Below are 18,260 nucleotides of genomic sequence, written 5' to 3'. Positions count from 1 at the left end.
TGAGGCCATCTTTGAGAGTGGAGTGACCAGACCCCTGCCCTATCTTTCCAGAGTGTCCTGAGATGCAGCTGGTTTTCCTGAACCAGAGGCTTGCTATGTAAGTAGAACTAAGCCCTGGAAAACCAAAAGGTGGGGAGAGTTTGCTTGCCTTGAATCCTTTCCCTTTATAGCGGGTGAGCGGGAAGAACTGTGTAGATCTATAGCCTGTGTAACCAAAAATATTAATTTAATGATTTCCCCATTTGGCATAACACTATGGGGTGAATTTTGTTAAAGTTTAAAATTAACAAAGCTCACTTCCCAGTGTGCGCTGAAAACTATAGCCTATAATTTAATTGGGTAATCCTTGTTGTCCAACTGACTCTGACTTTTTAAGGAAGAGGGGTGTCATTGTTCTTAAATCGGGTCAACCTTTTTATCCAGCTTCCCCAACACAGGCTGTTCAGTAAGGGGGGTCTGAAATCCAAAATTCCCCAAAGCATTCCAATTTTTCTGTCTGACTTCCCAACATAGACCAAAACAAGTGTGGCGGTCTGAAAAACAAAGCGATAAATAATCCTGTGTTTATATTAAACCGTAAGTGTGGGTGAAATCATAATTGCCATATGTATTTGAACCAATCTTGAAATCCTAATGCTAGCCTTTTAAACCTGCAGGAAAATCAAAACGGCACAACAGTACATAAGAGCCTTTGTCATTGATCAGTGAAATTATTTCATGAAGTGAAATTTGCAGAACGTAAGAAGTGTGTATGTGTTCTTTTTAACTCACTTTTGTGATTTATTTATGCTGAGAGAAGTTGATTGTGTTGTGCCACGGATAAAGTGGTGTTTACATTTTCATGCTAATGTCTATTACATTTAAATTAAATAAATACCAACCAACAGGGGCACCGAGATAACAAAAACACTGAAGCAATGTTCCTCAGTCCACAGTACATCAGAGAGATCAACAAAAAACCAAGGAGATAAACACCAAGAGAAACCAGTGTCCTCGACAAATCTACGGCAATCAACTCAAACCCGCACTTTTAAGATGGAGCAACTAGACGCTGGCCAAAACTACCTGATACTGAACAGAAAAACAGTACTTGAAATATTAGGGAAAGTACGGAAACTACGCGTGTTGAAATCAGAGGACTTCACCCTGATCGAACCATACCACAGAAACAAGAAAGCTAAAGCGTATCTTCACATAAAATTATCGGCACTACATGAAATCTAACAGGACGTCTACACTGACCTGGAAAAAATGGGCTTCCACCTTTCAGAACTACCCTCAGAAAGCCGCCTCGCCAAGATACACTGACCCACCAAGAAATCGATACATGTCCAGAACGGAAGAACTATACAAAAGTAATAGATGGGAAAATCGGAGAAGCACATGGGAAGCAATGCGACCCAGTTACCACTGCCCAGATCGACGCAACCATGAGAGACCAAACTATAATCGAAATGACAACCTTGAACATGGCCGAAGAGGAAGACTGAGGTCAGACAGGAACCCCGAGCACCCAAGAACTACAAGACAACAGGAGCCCGCAAAACTCTGCACCAACCGGGTAGAAGCTCTCAATCAGACACATCAGAAATCCACAAGACATTGTGAGTCAGCGGGAAACGACCAAAACGAAGACTGTGCTCTGGTTGGACCTTGGAAGTGGTTGAAAAACACCCTAAAGTCAGATTGAGCAAAATAGCAATGAAGGACAGAGGGTGACCAAGACGCAAACAACATGTACCCTCAACTTAATGTACCATCTGAAACAACACTGACCACGGGGTCCTGGAACACGCGGGGCCACGACCACTTAAACTCAGAAACAGAGGATCTCGAACTTTTCTCCATTATATGCCTCCAGGTGACTTGGTTGTTGGAGAAGCCAGCTTTGGACGGCTACGAAATTCAAATATCACCAGCTGTTAAAGGCCTGTTTGGACGCCCATCTTCTGGCCTCCTAACCGCCACTCGCGGAGGATCTGGAATCACCATCGAAAAAAACTCATAGAGGCCTATAGAATCTTGGCAGTCCTAACCGCATGGAACCACATAAAACTGGGGTCCGTAAACTAGACTACAACACACCTAGCGATCATAACTCTTTACTGGAATCCCCAAAGAACAAAAACGTCAATCTTTTGCGCAACCATCGCTGACACAATAGACAAATTCCAAATTGAGCTGGAGACCACACATATCCTCATTTGTGGCGACTTAAACGCAAACTGAGAACCGGGGCCCAGTAACACCTCGGACCGTCATCAGATCCATCCTGCTGTTGAAAGAGGTGAGGCCTGGATGAACCTGATGAACTCAAAGGAACTTCCACAATGTTGCGCTACTGCAAAGTCATCAGCCTTCCCTGCCAACATGGGAACGAGCCAGTTCAGCATCCACTCTAGACTACTTCTTTGTGGCTCACGCTCTGCTCCCATACATCGATCAATTCGAAGTTAGAAGAACAAAAGAAAGCAACCATAACTTACTACTTATGTCATGGTCTACCACCTGCCTGCAAAAAAGTGTACGAACCTAACCTCGAACCGTCAGCACGACAGACAAGAGTAAAAATAACAGCTGCAGAAATAAGGCATATAACAAACATATACACCCATTCCTCCCCAACCACCACCACAGGAATCTCTGCAGCAAGATCGAATTATCTTCCATTGCTGCTCCCATACAAAGTAAGAAACATGAAGAAGAAAAACATTGTCAAGAAAGATATACACGAGTATGACAGAAAGCTGGTAATCAAAAGAAGAGAAATAAGAAAATTAAAGCGAATAACAAGACGGACAGGCTCAATCGAAGCAAACATTGAATTTGGGAAAGCTACTAGAAACTACAAGGCATGGGTAAAAACCTACAAAGCAAACCTATACCAAAATGACACAGAGAAAATGTTAAAGGTGCTAGCCTCCAAAAACTCCCGTGACTTTTGGGCCGTGATAGTGAGCAAAGATCTGCAAACAAACAATCACCTCGTCAACGCAGTACCAGAATCCAACTGGATAAGCTATTTTACCAACCTCTTCGCCCCTCTCTCTCCAAAGCCTTCAGAAACCGACCACATGACCAAGACAGATTGGGTCGACCTAACGGACGCAGAAGACATCAAAACAGCAATTGTCAAACTAAAATCATCGAGAGCACCGGGGCCTGACGGCCTTACTAACATCGACCTGAAGTGTCACCCAGAGGAAGGGTCACTCCTCATAAGCAAAATATTCAAATAATGCAGAACCTCCAAACAGATCCCGACATCCTGGACCCAAGCAGTGGTGGTCCCCATATTCAAAAAAGGCAAGAGAGATGACCGAGTGAATTACCGTCGCATCGCACGATTGGATATCATTGGGAACATTTTCGCCACCCTTCTACTGACAAGATTCCAAAAATGGGCCAGAGGATCTCCATGTTCAAACCCATTTCAAACAGGCTTTTTGAAAAACACCTGTACCAGCGTTAACATCATGCTATTGAGCATAATAAAAAGCAACATCAAGACAGGAGCACCAAGAGTTTTCGTAGCATTTGTGGATCTGTCACAAGCGTTTGATAAAGTGAATCGACAAAAATTGCGGAGTAAATTGAAAGCCTGGAATTGTCCGCCTGAAGTACTGGATCCAGTGATGGCCCTGCATACTGGCACTAAACTATGGGTGTGGCTAAGCCAACAAGGACTGCTGTCAGAGGAGATCAAATCAGAACGAGGTGTAAAGCAAGGCTGCCCTCTGGCTCCAGCACTATTCATAGCCTTCTTGGGGGACTTTCAAAACGCATAAGAGACCGTGAGGTCGTTCCCTCCAAAAATCAGCCAACACTCTATATCATGAATTCTCTACGCAGACGATCTGATACTACTGGACCAAACACAAATTGGCCTCCAGTGCCAGCTGACCAACCTAGCCAAATATACTGAAGAGAACAATTTCGAAATAAACATATCCAAGACAAAAATTCTGATTAGGGAAAAAATCCAAAAATGAAAATGGAAATAGGCACTGGATGCTAAACAGCATCAAAATAGAAGTCGTGTCAAACTTCAAATATCTGGGTATAATGGTGAACGAATCAGAATACGAAAAAAAGATGCAGCAATTGTTGTGGGACAAAGTAAAAACTCTAACAACCCAAACCCGCCAGATAGACAGAAAGTTCGGAAAATTCTCTCTAATACCAGCTATACAATTCTACAAATCAAAAGTGGTATGCTCGCTGACCTACGGGATGGACGCAACTCTAAGCATCCCATCCACACTTTGGCCGAAGCTAGAAGGCCATTTATGGAAAGCTGTTCTGGGACTCCCAAAATCAACCTCAATGGCAGCCATCAGGCGCAAACTGGGTTTTCTTTCACTAGCACCGTCAGTTGAGTTGAACCAAATGCAATTCCTCAGAAAAATTCTAACACTGAACAGTTTACCGATTTACCATATGATCGCCCTCGAAATTAAAACAGGACGCTGTAAAGCTCTAAGAGTTAAAACTTAAAATGGAGAATCAAGATTGGATCACTATGTGCGAGAAGGCAACAGCAAATAAACTCTTAAGGCACTTACCACCGAACACAAACAAATTAAGAACACCGCTTGCGTACTGCTCAAAATTTCCTAACAAAACCTTCCAGAAAATGTTCATGAGAATACGCCTCAACCTTCTACCAACGCAAGAAATCTGCTCAATCAGAGCAACTGCAACCTCAGACAAATGCAGACTATGTAAAGAGGACTCAGAACAGGAATCTATACGGCACTTACTAATGAACTGTTCAGACACAAGGCACCTGCGTGTCGCCTATTTATCACCGCTCTTTGGAGAAGCAAGTATAAGAGAAGCAGACACATGGTGGCATCGCCTAATAGCGTAGGAGAAAACTAAATGGACCATAGCAACTGTCAAGATCCTAGAAGCTGGCCTAAAAATGACTCTGGAACCGGCAGCGAAAATTCCACAGGAACCATCTATGCCAGAAACAACGGCGTGACCATCGACGTCACCCCCTCTCTTTAGGCTACCACTTCTTACTTTTAACTTTCAACGTCTTTTCAAAGAACCCCAAAGGAACTTGTAAAAATCTTAAAGATTATACACAAGAAATAAAAAAATAAAAAAATAAAAATAAATACCAATATATTTCCCGTACACCGGCCTGGTTCTTGGCTCATTGTTAGCTCAGGGGAGAGAGTTCCAAGGGGCATGGTATGTGTCTGAGATAGGACTAAAAAAAAGAATCTGTTAAACAGTTTGTTGAATAACCACCCAAGTGGTGAGAGAAGGAACTCACTGTGTTGAGGGTGGCTTCTCAATAAACCGTTACAGCCAGGGGGCGGCACCCCTCCCTCATAGTGACAGGCCGCCACTGCTATGCATACAGCTCCCATAAGACACAAGGCTTTTCTGCCTCATTTCCCTCCAGATGTCCCTCAGTTCTCCTGTATGTAGTAGCTGTCTGCAAGAGAGCGGTCGTTTGGCAACCCGTGCGCAGCGCTCCACTAGTGATATCCCTGGTGTTCTTCTATGGTGGCAGGTCGTTGCATATTTGTAATGGATTTCCCATCATTTTCCTTTACTTCTGCTGATATTTTTTAATTGTTTCCCATCTTTATTCCTGTATTCTTGCTGGGTTAGGGGGTCTGGTCTCTTTGAGGGTACATGGTTTAAAACACACAACCGAACTCGTGAAGGCACCTATTAAGGAAGCTGTACTCATTACTCTGAAAACGGAGGTGGGGCTCTTGCCAAAGGCTATGGCCATTAATCCTTTGGTCCGTGTTTCCTCTGCTGCACTTGCTTGCTGGTCCAGCTGGGGTGTTCACTGACGGAGAGCGTTTCTGTTGTTCCTGCTGCTGCCTGCCATGCCCCGTTTACCCTTGTGGAGTATGATATGCTCCACCTGTGTACCACCGTACAGCCAGGTCCTACATACTGGGTTACGACAGGTATTGGGCCTCTGCGTGATCTTCTGGAACTCATTGGGGCTTGGGCCTTACTGGCAATGCTGACAACTCATCTCTGGTGAGTGACTTAAGCCAGGTAACTGACAGATTGCACAGGCCGCGAGAGGCCCAATAAAGTTCCAATATGGAGGCCATTTTCATGGAATTCGCACAATCAATTTCTGATGTACATATGGTTTGATGGACCGCCAAGCAGACAACACAGCTTTATGTATGTAGGTGGATGGGAAGGCTAGAATAGAACATTAGGGTGTCGAAAAGGCAGTAACACATGAAACCTTCATCGCTACTTTCCGCTTCTTGATGGTAGGGAACCATGCCTGCACAAGAATGGTAGAATGGTGATCTGCAGAACGTTCAAGTGTTGCATACGCTTTGCCAGTTGCAATTCCTCCACTGGCATGCTGTATTCCCCGTTGACAAGCAATGCCATATACCTAACCAGCAACTTCATGAGAGATGCCATGATCGCAGCTACTCATACTGTCTCAAAACTCTGAATCACCTTTAATGGGTGGTTGTATATACAACTGGTGGAGAATGAGCTGCTATTCCTCCCCAAGAAACCAGCTACCTGATGTCTTATGTCTCCCGTTTTGAAATTCATGTAGCCTCAATAATGTGGAATGATGCCATGCCGGCTGCCATTTTCCAAACAGGGCTCAAACAAAACTTGACATCTGAGTTAGCTCGAGTCGATTGTCCCTACGCTTGCATGCAGCATGCAACATGTGGATCAATGCGACAGTGTTGTGTTGAGGCGGATGTCTCAGACCACAACACTGGGACAGCCTTTTCGCAAGAACCCCCCAAGACCATAGTTTTTCATCCTGGGGTATACTACCCTTAATTCGCGTCATCTTCCTAGGCAAATTAGACTATTTTCAATAAGGAACTCATGGCTGTCAGAGAGGCACATCTAAGGTGAATGTTCTCTAGTGGAAATTATAACAGACCACATGCATCTCTTCTATTTATGAACTCCTGACACAGAGCAAAGGCAAGATAGAGCAGGTGTCTAAGTTGCAGAGGAGGTCCTGGTCATTGTCCCCAGCGCCCTACATTGAAAGGCATTATAGATCAATGCATATGGATCGGGCTATTGTGGCTTGGACCTAACCTCTGATGGTAAAGGTGGGTTACCTTTCAAAGATGTCTCCTACCTTTGTACGACTGCATCTTTTTTATGTTGATAGCTCAAGAGCTAAACACTCCACTGAGACATGGGAGCAGCATGCACTTTGAAAGTTAAAACCCCATCCTTCCGAGATTGATAAACTGAATGCCATTAAATTAGGTAATAATAGCACCTGTTATGACAGCGCTTTAGAAATGGGAGGAATCTATGTAAGATTAAACATTCATGTTATCCTTATCATAATCACTGTTATTATTTTTGATGGATTGGAAGAATCCAGGTCTATCATGGCTGCTTCATGCTTCCTTTTTGTCAGGTGCTAAATATGCAGCCGATAACGAGGCCAGTCAGGAAGTAAATAATATCACAACTTTTTCTGTATCCATCCACACACATGGTGGATGGATTGTGGTATTCTGACACTGTAATATACCAGATTGTGGGCACTGCCCTCTGGATGAACTAATGGCCAATTGTTACCAAGAAACCCATCGAACCAGACCTGCAACCAGGATTGAGGTACTCCCTGTCTGGGCCCATGGATACCCCAGGTTGGTTCCATGCCAGTTTTTCCCTCTATCCCACTAACAAGTCCCAGACCCCTTCTTTGCTACACAGCCTCAAACAGTGTGGCCACCAGAGTGGGAAAAGGGCACTAGAAAGGACCACCTTGCATTACTCGGTATAAACATTCAATAAGGGGTTGGTTGGGGTGCCATCAGGGCCTTCCAATACTGTTCTCCGACTTCCCTTCACAAGTCTCCGGACTCTGAGATTGATGGGGCTACTGGAAGTTCTCTGAATACCACGCGGCAGTTCCACCTGTCTGACAAGGTGGCCTTCAAGGGTGCAGGCAGCACTCATATGCATTGGGCCAGCCCTCGTACTTTCACATCACACATCAGAGCACTGTTCCCACACAGATTTTCACGGCTGTCACACGCCATGGCATCACACTATTTGACCTCTGATAGCTCTTCGCGCGTCTATCTCTTGGCCCGTTCTACTTTTATCTTCCACCTCATATGGGGCTTATATTGCCCATACTTGGTTCTGGCCTCTTCACCATTAGGTCTTCCCACCAACCCTCTAGTAATAGCTGATTGGGTTCTGGCACCCTGCGCGGCCCTAGTGGTGCTGCTGGACGTCCTCCTAGGGAGACAGTCTGCTGTATAGTTCTAATGGATTGTCTATTCAGTGTTGGTAGTTCTGGGGAGGATGTTGCATTGCTTTCTTTCTCTGCTTCCAGTGTCCTTGATTGAGTTTTGTTGTCTATTCGCAGATTGGTTGATTTCAAGCACATGATGGGATTGTAGAGGGGCATTCATTATATAAAGCTTCTGTTTTTACTCCATGTGGCTTTGCTTGCTAAGCCTGAAGTTCTTGTGTGTGTTGATTCTTTGGTCTTGGCAGCTTCTGCTCTACTAGCTTGCTGGCCCTACCTCCCATATCCCCGACATTGTTTTCCTCTGTTCCATCTGCCTGCAGTTGCTACTTCTGATCCCTGATGTGTACCATGTACCCATCCTTTACGCCACTATAGAGGCAGGACAAAGATCCTAGTGTTGAGCAAGTAATAGCCCTCTCCATGCTCCACTCTGCTATATCTGATACTCTTGATATCCTTGCCCCCGTCATGAGAATCCGCCTGAAGCCCAAAGCCAAATGTAACTCTTGGTATGACTCGGATCTCGTCACCCTAAAACGCAAGTGCAGGGTGAAAGAGAGGAAATGGCGTGCTTCATGTTCATCCTCTGACAAACTGGCCTGCCGCCTGCTCCAAAGGCAATACCGTCTCTCCGTTCTCACCAGGAAGAGAGCCCTTATCCAAGCCCGCATCTCTGCAGCATCTAACAACTCGGCCGAACTCTTTAAAATCTGCAAGGAGCTTGCCAACCCTGCTGCAGTCTCTACCTCTCCTGTTCCCTTCCAGGCCCTCTGCACTGCACTGGCCTCTCACTTCATCTCTAAAACTCAGGACATCCTGCCCTCACTCTCCTCCTATCACCTCCCTCCCTCTCTTCCCGGCTCTTCCTCTTGCCCTTCTGCAGCCACCCCTCCTCCCTCCTTCTCTGCCTTTCCCCTTTTTTCTGCTGACAAGGTTTCCAGACAAGTCCGATCTATGAAAGTCTCGTCTAAACACGTTCACCCATGTTCTTCCAAAACTATCAAGGACCACATCGGCCTGGCTCCTGCCCTGGCTGACTTTTGCAACCACTCCTTCGCCTCTGGAATCTTCTCATCCCCCCTTAAGCACTCCGTTGTGCACCCTCTTCTTAAGAAACCCTCTTCTGACCCCTCCCGCCCGGCTAACTATCGCCCAATCTCCATCACTCCCTTCCTGGGCAAGCTCCTGGAGAAACTGGCCATCTCCCAGCTTAACCTCCATGCTGAATCTGTTGGTAGTCTTCATGACCATCAATCTGGCTTCAGAGCTGCCAGAGCACGGAAACTGCTCTCCTGAACATCCGTGAGGACTTGCTCTTGAACCTCGACTCCAACACTCTGTGTGTTCTCATTACGCTCGATCTCTCTTCTGCCTTTGACACTGTCAACCATGCCATCCTGCTCAACCGTCTCTGTGATAACCTGGGTATCACTGGTCAGGCTCTGGCGTGGCTGACATCTTTCCTCTCCAATCGTCCCTCCCAGGTCCAACTGGAGTCCTTCCTCTCTGACATCTTTTTCTCCACCTGTGGTGTCCCCCAGGGATCCAATCTCTCTCCCTGGCTGTTCAACCAGTATCTGGCACTCCTTGCCCACCGCATCGCCGCTCTCTGCCCCAACTTTCAGTTCTATGCGGATGAGACCCAGCTCATTTTCAGGCTACCCTCGGCCTCCTCCTCTCCTTCCCTCATCTCTGACTATCTGTCTGCTATCCAGGAATGGTGTGCCACCAATGACCTCTGCCTTAATGCCAGTAAGACTGAGATTCTACTCATCGGCACACCCACTCCCTCCTTCCCTGCAGCTCTCTGGGCGGCCTCTCTTGGCCCTCTTCCTGCTCCTACCTGCAAGGCAAAAAACCTCGGGGTCATCTCTCCTTCTCTCCTCATATATCTGACGTCTCTAAGAAGTCACACTACCAGCTGCACCTCCTCAGAGGTATTCTTCCCTTCCTCTCCTTCCCTCAGAAGCTCACTGTCTCAAAGCTGGACTACTGTAACAGCCTCTATCTTAATCTGCCTGCCTCCACTCTCCGCCCTCTGCAACTCATCCAGAACAGAACTGCGAGACTTGTCCTTGGCCTCAAGCCCAGGGACCGTATCTCTCCAGGACTGAAATCTCTACACTGGCTCCCAGTGGCTGCGAGGATAAAGTTCAAAACCCTCTGCATTGTCCACAAGGCCTTCAACTCTCTCTTCCTAAATATCTTCCTTCCCGAGCCCTTCGCTCATCCGTCTCCAACTCCCTCATGGTCAGCCGCTTCTCGAAGCAACGAGCTGGTGGTAGATCTCTCTCCGCGGCAGGGGCCTCTCTCTGGAACAGCCTTCCTGCCTCCCTGAAATTTGAGGAGAACCATCTCCGGTTCCGGAAGCACCTCAAAACCTTCCTCTTTGCTTCTGCTTTCTCTCTCCCTCTCCCCTGCTAATTCTTCACTGAAACTGCACTGAATCTGCAACTGGGCCACTCTCACCGACCTCGGTCCTGGGCCCAGCCACTCTCCACTTGCACTGCCTCCCTGGCAACCCCTGCACTGCAGGACTGTCACTGTATCCCTACAGCACCCCCTTCCCAGCACTTGTCTGCACCTACCCTGCACTTGCCACCAGCTGGCCCTTTTTATTTATTTTTTTATCTTTTTCTATTTACTTGTACTGCACTTCCCCCCTCCCCTTCCCCTTGCACTTCTCCCTTCCCCCTACCCCTGCACTTGCGCGATCTGAATGACACCTGGCCTAGTAGGATCGTTGTCTGTCCTCCCCTTGTTTCCCCCCTCCCTGCCTCGTCGCGCCTTGAAACACTTGTGTATAGGCGCGTTACAAATGCCATATCATATCATATCAATAGGTTTTGTCATGACTTTCTAGATCTCCTGTGGGTCCAGTCCTCACCCATGATGCCGACAAACAACTCCCTTGTACATAATTGAACAAATGTTAAATACGGCTATATTCCCGCATAAAGCTCGAAGGTGGGCCAAGAGCAAATAAATGGAGATTTGAACTTTAATATTTCAAATTAAATGAATCAATTCACAGAAAAATCGTCAGAGTTAGCTCAGGTCTTTTCCCCTTCAGTACAGAAATAACTGCATTGACTACTTTCTGACCCTCTCAGAAACCTCTACCAACATATTGTGATTCTGCAACCAGGCCCCCTATGGTTGTACATGGTATGTTCGCTCTTTGCTCTTTCATTCTCATCAGGTAAGTAGAGGCGGGTATGACACAAGAGTTTGCCAACTGCAGCTGCACCGCAGTGATGGGTGTAACATGGTCCGCCGGATCTATTCTAATTGTAGCTTGCAAATTCCACAAAAACATATTAGGATGTCCTTCAGATTCCCAAAATATGTATATTGTGCATGAATAACACAAACGTTTGAATTGGCAAAGTACTCCACAAATATAGGAAAGTCATAATTATGCATACAGTGTGGGCTTAACATAGTTTCACTTCAAATGGGGGAACTGTTTAATTTCATGAATGTGTACCCGTAAGCTAGGTATTTAATGTGTAGTGAAGTAGCCCCATTACAGTCCGTAAATCACAATCTTGGGCAGACCGTTTGCCATATCCATCATCATGTGATCAGAAATGCGACTTGGCGGAAGCAAGGCAAGCCACTGGAAGATCAGGAGGAGGCGTTCCTGCTAGAGGGGGAGGGATTCTCTGATACGCAGCACCAGTTGGAAGGTCCTCCTGGATAGGTGGAGAGATGCTGACGAGCCTTGTATGCCAAGAGGCAAAGAGATCCTACTGGAGTGGAAGAGAAACTCATCTGAGCAGCACCCGAAGACAGACAGAGAGCGTTAAACCCGGTTGAAGAGAGGGAGCACAGAATGCAACCAGAGCACAGAGGACAGACTGAGGGAATGGGTGAGGGTCTAGGTCACAGAGCCAAATTCGATACACCTAAGCAAGATAGCGGACCCACGCTGCATCCTGGAAAAACAGGGTGACGGCTTCTGCACGCCTACCAGCAAACCAATGAGCATTGAGAATGAAAGCGAAAGCATGCCGGCTTCTGGAACCCAGTGTGAGGGGTCCCAAGTACACACCAGCAACCAGTGAGCGCTGGGAGGTGAAAAGTAAAATTGCACTGCATCCCAAACCTGAAATTAAGGTTTGCAAGCGCATGCCAACAACCACGGGTCATTGTGAGAATGGGAGGGACAATGTACAGCAACCCAAACCCAGAGTGAAGGCTCCTAAGTGCACATCTGCAGTCAAAGAGCACCGGAAGAAAAAAAAAAGGAATGTGCTCATCAAACCTAGAGTTAAAATTCCCAAGCCACTACTGATCACTGTGAAGGGGCAACAAGGATAAATGTGCCACCCTGGGTCCTGGAGAGAAGGTTCCCAAGCATATACAAGCCACTACTGATCACTGTGAGGGGGCAACAAGGATAAATGTGCCACCCTGGGTCCTGGAGAGAAGGTTCCCAAGCATATACAAGCCACTAATGATCACTGTGAGGGGGCAGCAAGGATAAATGTGCCACCCTGGGTCCTGGAGAGAAGGTTCCCAAGCATATACAAGCCACTAATGATCACTGTGAGGGGGCAGCAAGGATAAATGTGCCACCCTGGGTCCTGGAGAGAAGGTTCCCAAGCATATACAAGCCACTAATGATCACTGTGAGGGGGCAGCAGGGATAAATTTGCCACCCTGGGTCCTGGAGAGAAGGTTCCCAAGCATATACAAGCCACTACTGATCACTGTGAGGGGGCAACAAGGATAAATGTTCCATCCTGGGTCCTGGAGAGAAGGTTCCCGAGCATAAATAAGTGCCAATTGAACACTGTGAGAAATAGGGAGAAACCAAGGTGCATCCTGGAACGTGTAGTGAACGTCTCAAATCAGACCACACCAAAGAGTTCAAAGGACCTGTGGAAACAAATAGCAACGTGCACCCTGACCGCCATACTACAAGAAAAAAGGCTCTCTGTTGGCATGAAAACACAGCACGAGTAATCACCTTCGGTTTGCTTCAAGGAAGAGCCCTTCCTTTGTATGTTCTGCTGCTTGCAGGAAAATTCCTGGATCCATCTGTACAGAAAATACCACTTTCCATATACGGTTAAGACCACATTCTAACTTGGGCACAGTGCCCAAAGATTAGGGTGGCCTTCAGGTGACTACTCTTAGCTGGTGTCCTTACAATACTTATCATAAAAACGAGGTGAAATTGTTTCCTGGTTCCCCTAGAGTTAGAGTGTGACATATAATACTGTCTTGTTGCTTATACCCTTGCTGAGGATTTCAACTTCTTCTCTTTCTGCAGTACCTCACCAGCGGTCTTACAATGGACAGCCATGTATAGTGTGACTCAAAACTGGGCCTATGCAATCTTACTATGTGCCCCTGACTTGGGCAGTTTGTCCTATAACATCTTTTCTTTGGGCTGACTGCACAAAATACCCAGACTCGTAGTTAGTAGAAAATGTTGCTTTAATGTGACAGGCCAAGGCTTACAAAAAACACGCTAACCTGGCTCCCTGGCCTTACAGACTAACAGATCAACGAACACTCGCCAAAAACAACTAAATAAATAAACAATTCAAATTCATCACTTCCTGGTGTTCTAAACCTGCACAGGACCTGGCCCGCACCTTTTGATATACTCATGTTTGCTAGGTATAGGGCACGTCTACTGATGCCTGAGGACTGCAGGGCGCTGTTCCAGTTTAAATCCTGCCTTCATCAGGATGTCTTGCCACTGGATATACAGAGGGCTGGGTCAGCATCCAGCATGCACGTCCTAATATTGACAATAGAGGAATTCTAGAAGATCATTAACCTATTCGCTCATTCCATCACTCTTACATTCATCCACTGCACTAGCTCTTTTTTGATGTTCTAAAACTAGTCCATAACTAGAGGAAAGTGCTACAGTGGTATACAAGTGTTAGTGTGGCGAGTAAAGATGGAGGAAAATCTATGGCAGAAGCAGATGAGATGGATTTAGCCTCTTTGAATCGCACTCATTACTTTGTGGAAAGATCTACCATTTGCTTAAAGCTTGGGACATTCCGGCCAATCAAGAGGCTCTTCGGCATGTTGTGATTCAGAACATGCAGGAAATTTCTGCCTCCTGTGTGGCCAAAATAGTTGACACACAGGCCCCTCCTCCCGGTTCTCTGATTGGACAGATTCTGCTCAATTAGGAAAAGGGTGGCAACTCACACCAGGTATTCCGTATCATGAAGCGGATGTTACACCCATTCCGCATCCTGTTCTGTCGTATTACTGGTGCGATCTTCACCCATTCGGAGTGGTGAGTTATTTATGTTTGTATATGGTCATGTATGGTTGGTTATACAGGAATTTTACTGTTTAGGTGTGTCGATAAAATGCTGTAACACAATACCTGAAATCCCACGCTTTAACCATCTCGGCTCCTCCAGGACAATGAAGAAGTTTTCTTGTTTCTCGTATTCCTCATCATCAACAATCTTCACCTGCAAGATTTTCCTGTCCAGGAAGGAAAATTTTAAATATTAGCCTCGGCCGTACACGGGGGTCACCATTAACACACATAGTTCCACAAGAGCATATTGACTTCTCAGAGCATGGCAGGACTGAGCATTACTGATGGCAAGAGGGCAGTACGCGGGCAACGTCTTTCTAGCATTCCTCGCTTAAGTGAATCTCTACTGATTTCTCCCAGCATGTTTCCATTGGCAAGTGCCTTTACAAAATAGTACACCCATTCTGAGAAGCAGCGTGGCCGATTCCCAGGATGACTAAGAAAATTCACTACTGGTATGACTTTGGATGGGCCCACGGTGGTATAACAAAAGGGAAGGGCGCCCCTACAGTGCAACTTTGCAACCATGTAACATTGTCAATAACCTGAACCAATGTATTAATAGTGATGACAATGCCACTTTCCTGTAAACCTGTAACCGTATCTTTTGTTTACTGCCAAGAACGGTGCCTAGATGCCCTCGGGCTTGGTGTGCTATATAAATTGCAAAATAAATAAATAAATAAAATAAATACAGTGGTAGGGTTTGGGGACAATGAGAGAGAAACAACAGAAGGGGTCCTACCAGAAAACAAAGACTAACTTATTATTTTGGCGATTGGTCGGGCCATCACCCCATACATCACAAGAACAGAAGGACACCCCCAACACCATGCCCTACCGGACATAACGACGACAAAAATCTTATAACCAACAACCCAAACATGAACCTAACTGACCAATTCAATGAAGAAGAAGCCTTCACGGACCTTCACCAAACCAGCACAAACATAGAAGCAACACCACTGAACAGCCAAGCTTTCAATCTAGCAGACCGCCTCAATGAAGATGCAGCCTCCGTTTATCCTCATACGCCCTTCTACAAAGAAGTTACAACCCCAATCAATGCCAACAATGATGCACCGCAGCCAAACATCCACAAACCAAAATAAGGTGCAACCAACAAGCAAAACCACACCAATAAGATCCACTGCAACCTCATCAAGATCAATGTCGAAACATGCCACTGAGATATACGATCTGCTCTGCGATGGAGGGATCGACATCCTTTTTGTAACAGAAAACTGGCTAGACGACAATTACAAGATCACCCTCAAGAACTGCTTACCTGAATACTTCAAATGCGTCCAATCGAACAGAAAAACCAAAAGAGGGGGAGGACTGGCAATCATTCACAAGGAACACCTGGATATCAAACTGGAAGATCCACTAATCATCGATAAATGAGAATCCATAATCATACGTCTAGCAGTAACATCCAAAACAAACTTGAAATTCGTACTAACATATAGACCACCAACCTACGATGCAACCTTCGTAGATTCCTTCACAGAAGCAATTACCGTCCTAGCCATCTAACACAATCACCTGATAGTCCTAGGAGACTTTAACATCTGGTTTGAAGGAGAAAGCACAACCATACAAAAATCGCTAACCAGCCAACTAGCAGCAATGAACCTACAACAACTAGTCAAAGGAGCAACCCACTCGGCAGGGCATACACTTAACGCAATCTTCGCCAACAAACTACTCCTCACCACGGCACCCCCAATTCAAATACCCTGGAGCGACCACCTCATCATCCCCTTCGTAATCAAAATGACCAGGCTAACAAACAATCAACCGGACAAAACAACGAAAACCATGAGAAGAAATTGGAGAACCATCAAAAACTCCAACCTGCACGAACTCCTGGAGCTAAACAAACCACACCGAACATTCATGGAAGAAGATGACCTGGACAAAAAGGTAACCCTGCTGTATTCCATGATTTTAACTACTATAGACAACATCGCCAAAGAAAAACCCTTTGCTTCTTCTAATAAACGGTCTATGGCAAAATGGTTCACCCCATTACTTTGCACCATGAAAAGAAAAAACTGAAGACTAGAACTTGATTGGTGAAAACAAAACGGCACGGCGAACAAACTGAAATTCCTACAACACAACCGGGCTTACAAAAAGGAAATACAAAAAGCAAAGAGGAAACACTACGACAACCAAATCTTCAAAGCACCAAACACCCAAAAAGAGCTCTTCAAAATCATAAACGAAATCAAAAACCCTCCAGGATGGAACAACACACCAACTCCGTCCATGAAACTCTGCAACGACCTTGCAGACAACTTCAAAAACAAAATCACCAACATCCAACAAACCATTCAAAGCAGACCGTCTGATCTGACCACAACCCCAACCTACAACCGGGAGGAGCACCCAAACAAACTACGAAGCTTTCCAGAAATATCAGTGGAGACATTCATCAAACTGGTGAATGAAAGCAACCACTCAGGGTCCCCCGAAGACCCATGCCCACCAGACATATACAAATCAATTCTTAAACAAGGAACGCCTGTGGAATATCACAGGAACATCCTCAACCATTCCATCGCAACTGGGAAAGTGCCACAAGCCTTCAAAACTGCATACATCAGGCCACTACTCAAAGATACAGCGGGAGACGTAGAGGACCTCTCCAACTACAGACCTATCTCCAACATCCCGTATACAGCCAAGCTGCTCGAAACGTACATACACAAAACGACCTAAGAGTTTATAGAAGAGCACGGCCTTCTAGACCAGGCACAAATTGGCTTCAGACCACAGAGAGGAACGGAATCAGCTCTGCTCCCAATATGGGATGATCTAAAAATCAACGCAGACTTGGACAACAGCACTGCCTTGATACTCCTAGACCTATCGGCAGCATTTGACACAGTCGACCACGACACCCTCATAACGAGATTAGAAGCACTTGGAATAACAGACATCGCCCTACTATGGATCAAATCTTTCCTAACAAACAGAACGGAAACTGTATGGATGAAACCCTTCAAATCCAACCCGAGAGAGTACCACAAGGATCTTCCTTCTCCCCGCTACTATTCAACATCTACCTGTATCTACTTATCAGAATCATCAAAAGCCACTGCCTCACCTGCTACAACTATGCTGACGATACACAAATAATCTTCAAAATACAAGACAACCCGGAAAGAAACTCAAAGCTAGAAAACTGCCTCTGCGATGTATTCTTCTGGATGAACTCCAATTCTCTCAAAATCAACCCAGGCAAAACTGAAATAATGATCGTCACAAAAAATGGAGGAGAAAATCAACTCATCCCTTGGCCAACTACCCCAGCACCCTCAGCGATTGTAAAAAACCTGGGGGTTTTGATGGACAATAATCTCACGCTAGAGCCACAAGTAAACGCTCTCCTCAAGAAATGCTTCTTCCTCCTGCGAGCGGCAAAGAGAATCTTACCGTTCTTATCGTTCGCCAACAAAACAACCACCATCATCGCCCTTGTCATGTCCAAAGTAGACTACGCCAATAGCCTATACCTAGGCATGCCTGAACGACTCCTAAAAAAGCTATAACGCATTCAAAACGCGGCAGCCAGACTGCTTCTGAAACTACCCCGAAGAGAACACACCACACCAGCACTGAAAACACTACACTGGCTACCAATAAAACAACGAATAAAATTCTAAACAA

At 45.8% G+C, this 18,260-nt stretch overlaps 1 protein-coding gene across 5 annotated transcripts in view; it reads right to left on the bottom strand.

Annotated features, from left to right (window-relative positions):
* LOC138566730 (sodium/calcium exchanger 2-like) overlaps positions 1-18,260 on the bottom strand; it is a 1,535,489-nt gene that overhangs the window by 134,657 nt on the left and 1,382,572 nt on the right. For all 5 annotated transcript variants that reach the window (XM_069644348.1, XM_069644345.1, XM_069644344.1 and 2 more), the window contains one exon: positions 14,640-14,743. In XM_069644348.1, the coding sequence (XP_069500449.1) occupies positions 14,640-14,743 (104 nt within the window). The remainder of the gene's footprint in view (positions 1-14,639; positions 14,744-18,260) is intronic.

The sequence above is a fragment of the Ambystoma mexicanum genome, chromosome 2p, assembly GCF_040938575.1.
Source record: "Ambystoma mexicanum isolate Mex_15411 chromosome 2p, UKY_AmexF1_1, whole genome shotgun sequence".
Lineage (NCBI taxonomy): Eukaryota > Metazoa > Chordata > Amphibia > Caudata > Ambystomatidae > Ambystoma > Ambystoma mexicanum.
The sequence above is the reverse complement of the archived record's forward strand: the minus strand, read 5'-3'. Positions and strand labels throughout refer to the sequence as shown.